The 10,986-nt window shown below is 37.0% G+C and overlaps 1 protein-coding gene across 1 annotated transcript in view; it reads right to left on the reverse strand.

The window, feature by feature from the left end:
* INO80 (INO80 complex subunit) overlaps window positions 1-7,018 on the reverse strand; it is a 58,729-nt gene extending 51,711 nt beyond the window's left edge. The window contains 6 exon segments of the mRNA XM_009702474.1: window positions 541-755; window positions 2,053-2,173; window positions 3,979-4,140; window positions 5,614-5,681; window positions 5,778-5,944; window positions 6,826-7,018. Coding sequence (XP_009700776.1) covers window positions 541-755; window positions 2,053-2,173; window positions 3,979-4,140; window positions 5,614-5,681; window positions 5,778-5,944; window positions 6,826-6,968 — 876 coding nt within the window. The 5' untranslated portion in view covers window positions 6,969-7,018.
* Window positions 7,019-10,986: the final 3,968 nt, after the last annotated feature.

Raw genomic sequence — 10,986 nt, forward strand, 5'->3', positions numbered from 1 at the left:
TTAACTGTGAACTCCAAAAAGCAGGCTGTAAGGTCCACTCTGATCACATCTCAGAAAACTTGCAACAGTGAACCCAGCTTTCTATTTCCAATGTGCCTGAAGCTCGTCCTGTAAATGAAACAAACACTTTTCCCTAGACTGTTTCTGAAATAAGTTTCAAAAAACACGCGTGCTACAACGATTGAAACACGCCTTTTGTGAACTTTATGTAAAAGCCTGGTATTGGTTTGCACTGCATTGCTATCCTGTAGATCAGCAGCACCTGCTAGAGTCTACTGCACTGTTCATAGAAAAGAGTTGGATAGCCAAATGAAAGCAGTGGTAAAGCACTCCAGAATCCACTTAGATATCACTGGCGATAAGAAATTCAAACTACACTTTGCTTATGGATTACTGAATATCAGTTCGGTCATTAATGACCACCAGAAAAATCAGGCCTTACTTCACTCTGTTTTTCCAAGTTTAAACTCCCCACCAAGTTAATTTTCTCTTTCGTTTTCTTGCCGTCATCACTGATCTAGTGCCATTAGCCAAGCTCACCTTTGGCAGCTCCTTTTTAACAATGCTAAGCCACACTTTCCGCCGACGTGCATTAAGCTGCTCAATAGTCAAATGCTTTTTCTTGGACCCAGGTGGTGGTGTATCATGAGAAAACTTGGCAAAAACTTTGGTCTGGTGATGGTGGCGTCGTGGCGACTCCTCTGAAGAAAGTTCTTCATCCCGTCTCCGCTTTTTCTTTACTTTTTTCAACTTGCCTGCATGGCAAGAATGATCATGAAAATCAGTTTCTTCTTCTATTTTTGGGATACATTTAGTCACCTATCTTTCCTGAGTAAACTATCCTAGTCAATTTATGTGTGGAACCAACAAAAAAGCCAAACTTGCCCATGTTTCCCAATTCTGGTACCATACATTTATCATATTAGATATTTCCTCATTACCTTATAATGGAAAGATTCTCCTGTTTAAGAAATAGAATGGTGAAATGTAATTTTTCCACCCAGGGAAACAGGTCTTAGGAGTTAAAATGTCTGGGACCTGGTGCAATGTTTCTTGCTTTGTGGTAAAATTCTACTTAAAGATATGTAAAGGTAACACATTTAAAGGTAACAACATTAGCATTTGGTAGGATAACTCTCAAATCAAACTTCTCAGCAGTTGAAAGAGACTGGCATGTTATTATGTATTACAGATGTCAGTTTTCAGAGGAAACTGATACTGGTATCAGATATTAAAAATATTCTTTGTGAGTATGCAAAATCATGCATGCTGCAAGATTAGCAGAGAAGAAAAAAATACACAGCTAAAGGAACTTGCAGAAAAATAGGAAGGAAGGAAGCTCAGAATAGCACCCTTAAAACACAGCTCAAACTTAAGTACTTGCACTAGAGAGAATTCACCTTATGCTGACAGTTCATAGCCTTCTCTTCCTGCTTCCTTACAGATTTACAGCTGCTGCCAGCTCAATCAAGAACGGAAACTGTACTTCCTGGCAAACATGCATCTGAGAAACTCCAGCTGAGAGGTTACAGAAGTAATTCTATTTCAACTCACATTGGACATCAATTCTGAGTTCCCTCTAATTTCCAAAAAGCACTCTCACTCCCTATCATTTCTTGTTCACTAGAATTACATATTCAGGAATAACTGCAGCAGGTACTGGATAAGTTCTTACTTTTTTCAAACTACCATGTTTTCAAAAAACTCTGAGTAAATGGGCCATCATATACCACAACTGTATTTATGGATTCCAGAGCAACGAATAAAGTTATATAGTACTTAACTGCATAACCTTTTCATTCTAGATTCAGAGGTCCACAAAGAAAATCTAAAGCGGTGAACTCTCAATTCACACTCATCTTTTTCATCCTAGCTTTCTAGAAGCCAGAAGATAAAGCAAAGTATTTTCCAAAGATTTTTTCTTTGACAGAACCGGTTATTTCCATGCAAAACCCCAAAGTTTTGAACATTTATGTTTATTCAAAGGAAATAATGTAAGAAAGAAGTTTAATCACAGTAGCCATTTAAAAAGCACAAGGTTAGTGATTTTACCTTTTAGTTTTTTCTCTTCTTTAAACTTCTTTTTCTTGGGCCCTAGCAGATGGCGCTGCTGCTCATAGTAAGGATCATATGTAGACAGCAGTCCTGCACTGTAGTACTGATATTGCTGCAACTGAAGTGGATGTAAATGAGCACAGTAATGGAAAACAGATAGAGCAGGTAAACAAGTTCAGATCTTGATTATAAATAAGAGATCAGAAAACATGCACTTCTTCATATTTAGCTTTGTTATCAAGGATTTTACAGCATCCAAAGTGAAACCACTGTTCCCAGAGGTGGCCTCCAAGTTCTACACAGGGAGTCAAGCCTACCCAGTTAAGTAAGATGGGAAAAGCAGGCAGTGACGCTTATGCTTTCAAAACATTCTGCACTATCTTTTCCACACGGCTGCTGCTCAGCAAGACAGCACATTACATAAAGTGGTTCAATTATGGACCTCTTTTTCATTTTGCTTGCATTCCCAAATTACACACGTGTTCTACTTTATAATTCCAAAGGATGTAAAAGGACAGGTTTAGACACAAGCCATGTAAAAGATTTCCACAAGGACAAACAACTTGAACATTCAGATTGTCAAGTAAAAATATAGCTGCCTCAGCATTTTTCCCTAAATTATCAAAAAAGTCAGTATATTCCAAGCATTATTCAACTAAAGTATTAAAGAACTATACACAGGTTACATATAAACAGGCAAATTAAAGACAGTACAGGTCAGAAATGAACTATTTAAAACCTAAGCATACTATTAAGTTAATAAAAGATTTTCAAAAGGTGAGAACATCAGCATAAACAAACTTTTTTTGGACAGATGTGTTTCCTCCTCTCATAACTGTACCACTGATCTGACAATATCCTGGTTATTTCCACTGGCTATTATTTCTTACTAGTCTGGAAATTAATATTTGTGTAAAATCTAACAAAAGTCATTACCTTTGTAAAAATTGGGTGTATGAATATTTGTGTAGTTATGTAGTATTTCAAGAAGCTAATACAATCTCAGTTTAGAACTTAACAAGTAAACAAAGGAAAGAAGTGGACAGAAGCAAAGACCTGAATGGGAAAACATTTCTTCATTCTTCTGAAGAAATGTCAAAAGACTATGAAACAAGAAGACAAATTTTTAGTTCAGACACATCCTCTGATAGCAGAACAAGATGACTTCCTTCATCTGAGACTACTTTCTGGTGCAATTCAAAACAGCAATGAAAATAGTTTCTGCGCACGCCCTTATAATTTGAAGAAATAAATTATTAGAATCAGTCATAGAATTTGGTGTAATATTAAGAAAAATACAGAAACATGGTAGACTATTTTCTTATAAGAAGAGAAAAAAGAGAATATGAAAAGAAAAAAACAAAATAAAAAAGAAAGGTAAGAAAGTAAAAAAGTCCAGTAAAATCCCAAAGAATGACAGAAAAGAAGAAGGAAGAAAACTAGGAACTCTCTGTCAACATCACCTTACTACTCGTCACCTCAATGATGATGCAAGTATACTGCTTTAGGTTTAAATACGTAATTTCAGTCTCGAACAGCAGCTACAACCTGTATTAAAATTCAACCCACAGCACCCCAGCTTTCATATACATTATCCAAATCTTCCATTCTGGCACCCTGTATTTGCCCTAGTGACTGGGACAGAGCATTGTGGAAGTCATATATAACACATGTGCCACTACTACCTACCTAAATTTTTGACAGATTCTCAGCATAAGGCATCAACAGCTTTTCAGTCTGTAGGTAATTAACAAATAACCCTTGTCTGAAACTGATGTTAGCTTGTTCTAGTCTAGCAAACAACAGGATATTTTCCAGTCCACAAAATACTATGGTTTTTGATAAAAATGTAAGAGTAGTTAAAATAATGCAGTTAAATGAAAGAATAAAAATCAAGGAAATGTAAAAAGTATGGCTTTTTACCTCTTTGTCTTTGCTATATTTACTTTGATGAAGTTTCCTGTATTTGTGTAATCGCAGCATATTGTGAAGCTCCTCCCTTGAAAGAGAAAATTCTTCTTCCTCCTCTCCGTCCTCATCACTTGGTGAATCTGTGTCACTGGAGTCATCACTCAGAAGGATACTCTAACAAGAATAAATGGAAACTAATTTAACAATCAAAAGTCTCTATGCTGAATTGTTTATTTATGCAAAGCACTTTTGAGCCTTTACCTAATAAAGGGCTGCAGGTCTGGCCCAACAGCTATACTTAGTGTTTACAAAGTGTCTTCCATCTGAAACACCTCAGATGGAAAATAAGTTTTCTGAGCTACAGTACTGTGTAGCAGTGAATCCAATGCACATTTTCTGATTTGGGGGGAGGCAGTTTTCTGTTAAGTTTGGTGACAGTTAAGTCATTTTAGAATCCATTTTGTCTGTTTGTGGTCTCACAAAAGCAGCAGTGAGAAAAGCCAGGATACCAGTAGAGGCATTTTGTGATGTATGGTTGCAGGTGCTTTCCTACCCCATTTGTAGTTTGTCCTGCTATTTTACCACTTCCACCTGCACCAGTTGCAGCAGGTGTGGCTCTTGTCTGATGTACTGGCAACCTGTTTTTCCTAACTAAAGAAGGCTACAGCACAATGAAAATGCAAAGATGGCATAAAGCCACCATCCCCCTCTTTCCTTCCATCCTCATTTGGACCTTGTACCGACTCCATCTTAAGAAAAATTTTTCAGTCAAGTCCCAAATGTCCATTTAATGTATTTCATAATAAATAACTTTAATTTTGGACAGCATACTAAAATTACTTCAAGTTTCTGAATGTATACTCACTGTGAAGTTTAACTAAAATGCTGCTCACCAAAACTGAAATGCCTACCTTCCATTTTGCTGCATGATGAAAATGAAGGCCTCAAATCTACACAGACTACAATTCTATTTTGTTCTACCCAAAATCTAACACAATATTCATTATCAACTGTCACATACTCTTCTTTCTTTCCATTTTGAAGATGAGAAACCTCTGTAGAATGTATTTGTTGCTTTGGCAAGTGTTTTTTCTTAATGGGGAAAAAAAAAAAAAGGGCCTCATTCCTTTCTTCTTAGCAAGGGACACTAGCTCCAGTTACCTCAAAAAAAACAGTACAGCAAACAACATGCCAATATAGAACAAGACTAAAGAATTCACTTGGAGCCCTCTTTTCAGCAACACAAAATATTACCACATCTCTGTATCACCTTATGCCTCTTTTTCAGTGTGAGATTTTGCATCAATTAAATTGCATCACATGACTTAGGGCAGCTCTTAAAAACACATTAGTCCAGCTTTCTGAGCTCTCAGTAGTACACGTAAAGTAAAATTAAATGGACTACTGAGATGAGAACAAACTTACTGTAAATTTACTGTATTTGGAAACTGTATTTGGGATAATTTGGGATAATGCTCTGACCAGTGCTCAACTTATTTTCTTGTTGCTGTCTGCTTGCTTACATGTTTCTACACCATGATCTATGTCAGATGACAAGATGGAATCACTCACCACTGTCTACAGGATGTTGACTGGAACTCTACTCACAGATTTAATAACAGCTTTATTTCTTTCCAATATTCTTACCTTGAGCCACTTTCTGCTTTTTTTCAGTTTGGAAAAGTTATACAAGCTCCCTTTTTCAGACTTTGGTTCTGTTTAGAGAAAAAATGAAAACAAAGCTCTTAAGAAATAATGCTTTTCCCTGTTTATCCCAAAGTAAGCAGAGATTCAACACAGTGCATGCCTACCTGGCTGTAGTACTCCATTCAGGGAATGTGTGTTCAGCATCCCGGAATTCCCTGCTCCAGAAGACTCCCCAAGCAAAGAGTTTGGAGGCTCTTCCTTAACTTGCATCAGGGGATCCCCAGACTGAGGCAGCAAAGGATTATCGTCCAATCCGTCTTCACTTTCATCACTGCAAGAAGATATGTAATATGGTGACAATGAGAGGAAACTATTCAAAAGGGGAGACCCTCATGCAACTTTCTTAGATGTGGCCATTTGTCTAAAGGTTTGAGACTTTAGATAGCTTCAGATGTAATTTTACACATTAGAAATATTGCTGTTAATAATTTCCTGTTAACCCCTCAGCAGTAGTTAATCATCAGACCAGCCTGGCTATGCTATCAACCTGCACCTTCAGTCTTTAACCAGGTATCTAATTTAAGAAGCATGAACTAAGCAAGATACTATCAAGTCAAACCAAAGCACAATATTGTCATCCTCAGCACTTCTGTACTTGTGAGAAATACAAAGCTATACTTTTTCTACACCTTGTGTGGGTCTTATTACAGGTACATTTACAAGCATGTAATCTATTACCCATATAGTTATCAGTTCTGTAACGCTACAATTCCAAAACAGTGATGAAATTAAATGTAAATCCTTTTGGGACAGAAACGTACCTTGATAACTCACTTCTCATTGCTATAGCTTACTTACATATAAATTCTGCATCTGACAACAGTCTCTGCATTTCACTTAGGGCTACAGGCCGCGTCCCTGAAAAATCAACTTAGTGCTTCTTTCTCCTACTTTTTGCAGACAAAGAAAGTTTTGGCCACTCAGGTACGAAAAAGAGCTTTAAAACATCGTGCTAATTTGTATGTGGTCTGGCAAGACACTGAATTATCAGTGTGAGCTAAGAGAAGCACAGTCCAAAATCTTTAAAGGAGAAGAGTTTATGATGAACAAGTCATTACTAAATCCTTAATATGGTGTTGCCTGGGAACAATGTAATAAAAATGCTGGTCTTTCCTTGGTATTCCCAAGGGAGAACAGAAAAGGTTTTGGTACCTGGATATACTCCTGTTAAAGATGGCAGACGTCTGTCGTAAAAACTGATCCAGTTGCAGAGCTTTCTCCAGATATTGCAGATAAAGGGGTTTTGCCAGCTCTGAGCAGCTGCCATCCTCCCTGGCACCCAGCTCTGAGGCCATAGAACAAACTTCTCCTCATGCACAGGTGCCTCTGAACACACAGCTGTTAAGAAAAAACAACAGTCATCATCACCACCATCACCTCTGAAAGTAACAAACTCAGTGAGCCGGCAAATCTGCAACATGCTACCCCCAAATGCTAGTATTTCACAGAACGCATAACCAAGGTAGTTCTGGGCAAAAAGCTTAGGTTGCAGGTAACAGGTATATTAAACAAACAAACAGGAATTCACACCACACTTTCCACCACAATATTACCATAGCCAAAAACTAGATTCTTAGTTTTCTGTTTTATGACTTCGTGAATGCCGTTTGATAGGAATGAGCACTGCACTGACCTAGTATGATAATCCAAGCGGTAACAGAGAAATGCAAAGACTTTTCCTTTCCTTTAAAGCAATGCTACTCTTACAGCACCCAAAACATAGCTGTTACCTGTTGACAAACAAGCTACAAACACTTGACCAAAACCACTTCCGTTCTAAAATTCAACTGTCATCTTTATTAATGAAAAAGTAACATGTAACTAGCAGTTTACTACATACTTTTTATATTTACAAGTTTAGAACATACTCTAGCTTTATGTTTTTTCAACTAGTAAAAATGGCCTGCCTAAAAAAAGGATTTTCAGTTTTTATTTGTTCTCAGGATTTTAGATTCTTAAAAAAACAAACACATCCCCACCTGCAATATTTGCATAATACATACTTTAAAAACAAAACTATCAAAACATTTTACTGCTCTGTCAACCACAGTTTTATTTTCCTTCAACTACAAAAGATGTCACAACACCTGTTGCAGTAATACTCTGTCAACTGGAATTTTATTTTTCTTCGATTACAAAAGATGTCATCATTGTTATAATAATAATGAGAAAGATAACTTTGAATTATCTCCTGAGAAAGATAACTTTGAATTATCTCCAAAGTCACAGTTGTTACTGTATAAATGAAAGTGCTATCAATACCCTGAATATGATAATATTCACTAATAAATAAATGCCTTAAGCTTTTGCTTCTGATGGAGGACAAAAATAAAACCAGTCAGCTTTTGAAAGACTTAGATTAATTGTTCTTCTGAAGGAGTCTCCCAGTTTCTATGACTTCTTAGAACTACTACAAAACCTGAAGCAAATTTCACATTAATTTACTGCAAAACATTTTGCATTTGCTCAATTATTAAATTGTTAACGACTAAATTGGTTTAAGCTTATATAAGTGAAAACATAGATTGAGTATCCGGTCCTTAAATTGTTCTCTCTTCATGTATACAGTCCAAAACCCAGCAGCTAAGGTTTTCCAAGTCTTTTATCCTCAAAAACTACAGAACAGATTCAGAACTTCTAAAGTTACAAAAACCTATGATAAGCGATTACCGCCTTGAGACTAATAGCTGTGGTTGAACACGAGCAAATTTTATTATTTCTTAATAAACACCTAGCCTTGAGTTAACATCCCTCCCCATACAAAATAAACAACAGCGTGCCAGAAATGGTTAGACAGGATAACAGTCCTCATTTAAAAATTATATTTAGACTGAAGCTATTGAGGTTCAGCTTTCTACGGACTAGATCTTCCTACACCTGACAGCAATGGAATGATTGACCTCTGTTATCGAATACCCATTTCCAGCAGAAGTTATCAAACAGAACAAAGGACCTGAAAGCCTTCCCTATGATAAGGGTACTAAGATTCATGTTTTCCAAGAAACTTTCATCTACATATGTCATACTGCTTAATAGCCATCTGAAAAAAAAAAACACAAAACACCCTAAAAATCAAAAACTGTCTTCCAAGAGATGGGGCCAACAAGAAAGTAAAGAAGTTAGAAAACGAGAAGAAACACTAAAGTTGTGTCTCTGATGGAAGAAATCATTCAGGAGGAGACAGAAAAGGACACCAAGAAGATGAAAGTGGTTTTCCTTCAGACCGCCAATAAAAATGATATATATTACAGGAGCAAGAAAGATTCAATCCCTAGTATCATACGAGAAAAAGTACAGTGATCCCTTTTATCATTCCATTTCAAAATGTAACCATCAACAAGAGCATGTGTTATGTTAACATGGTACTATTTTACTTTCCCAGCCAAAATGTTACAAGCAACCATTGTCTAATGATTTCACTTAGAACCACAAGGCATCTTTCACCTGTCCACTCTTTGCAGAAAACCTCCTTCCCAAAACTCAACATTTCGTGGCATTGCCTCTCCTTGAGCCACGGCGGGAAAGAAGTGTGCCCCAAGAGGCACAAAGCACACAGGACTTTATTTGGATTCACCGCCTCGAAGGAAGCTAACAAACCAAATACACTCTTCTGCACCCCAATGAGCCTTGCTTGTATACAACTATACAAGCTTAACAGCAAAATAAAGGGAAAGAAGTAAGACAAATTTGAGGCCAAGTTTTTAATTGCAGGACAGCAAACAGGCCAGAGGCAAAACAAACACAATCATACTCCTGATCTAAAATGAGTAACCGGATGCTTTTCTAGCAGCCCATATGCACTTGCGTAAGTGCTGCTCTACATGGATCCACCAGACTGGATCAGTGCCTCTGCTCCATACAGGCAATGGTGCTCATCTGGCTCCACGCTCATACAGCTTAGGAGATAACCCAGCGGAAGACTATTTCTTTACTTGTAAGATATAAATGACCCTAGGAAAAGAAAATGTTATCAGATGTGTTTAGTAATTAGAAAACTAAGGTATTTTCTCAGGAGTGGTTCAGTGCTACCGCACCGAGTGTCCAGGCAAATATGAAAGCAAAGGTTAAGACGCTCTGTCTGCAATGACTGTAGTAACTGTAAAGAGGAGGTTTCATTCCATATTTTAACATATTAAAGCCCCTTGCTGTGTACACTATGCTAAGCATGTACACTTAGCACGTGTACATGCTAAGTACCTGTCTCACCTATACTTTTTTCATATACCTATGTTCTTAAATATTACTTCCCAGATCAGGAAACCTTACATTTCTGCATTTAATAAAGTCCTACTTGTGCTGACATAGTGTAAGTAGTGTGCATTTCACCTGTAGAAAAAGACATGCTTTTGCTTGTCTTCCTATTTTAATTGTCCCACGAGGCTCCTGTACATACAAAGTTAATTATTCTTGTCCTCAAAACAGTTACTCATCTGTATCTCACCTACTGAATAAACAAATAAATACAGGAGAGCTTAACAATATTCTTAAATGTATTAAGAATGCCCCAAACAAATTTAATAAGTGTTACACAGGCATATTGAATAGAGAATAGCTCAGCCATTGAATTCAGCCTTTCATTTATTTATATGCTAAGGGTCACCCAGTGGTTCTCTGCTGATCAAAGTAATAATATGGGAAGCTAACTGACAGATACTTCTTTACTGTCTGTTCTTTCGTTCCCACTCTCGGTTTTAAGAAACAAAGACTTCCAATGGCAAAAACTGCTTAAATACTGAAGTGAGAGAAGATGGGAACAAACAAGTGAGAGGCACACGACAGCCTGATCCACTACAGTACGTAACACTGTTCAGGACATCACCAAGACATTGCTTCAGCGGATTTACATGGTGATGACATGCATTCCACTTTTCTTTGCCATTTTTGAAACACATTTACCCTTTTGCAGAAATACAAATTTTCAAAATGTTTTCGTTACTGATGGTAAAATTTAGGTAAATACTCCTATGTTAGAGGTGTTAAAATGACTGGATGCTGCAGAGTAATCCTTCTGTCATCACAACTTTCTTACTAATATAGGCCAACATTATGGTAAGTTTCAGTAACAAATTCAGTAGTTATTTGCATTCTTCCTTCATCTCCCCTAGAGTTGTAACAGTTTAGAAAAATCAGCATTTGGAAATCAATAGCTGCTGCACTGCCTGGCTGGCACTTTGAATCCTCTAACATTCTTACTCAATCAGCAGCTTTCACTGAAACCATTTAATTATATCATGTGGTCCTGTGAATTATTAAAAGTACAGGTAAAATATCATCAACAGGATCTGAGTTTAGTGTTATATATATATATATTTT

Source organism: Cariama cristata, unplaced genomic scaffold, assembly GCF_000690535.1.
Source record: "Cariama cristata isolate BGI_N322 unplaced genomic scaffold, ASM69053v1 scaffold14126, whole genome shotgun sequence".
Taxonomy (NCBI): domain Eukaryota; kingdom Metazoa; phylum Chordata; class Aves; order Cariamiformes; family Cariamidae; genus Cariama; species Cariama cristata.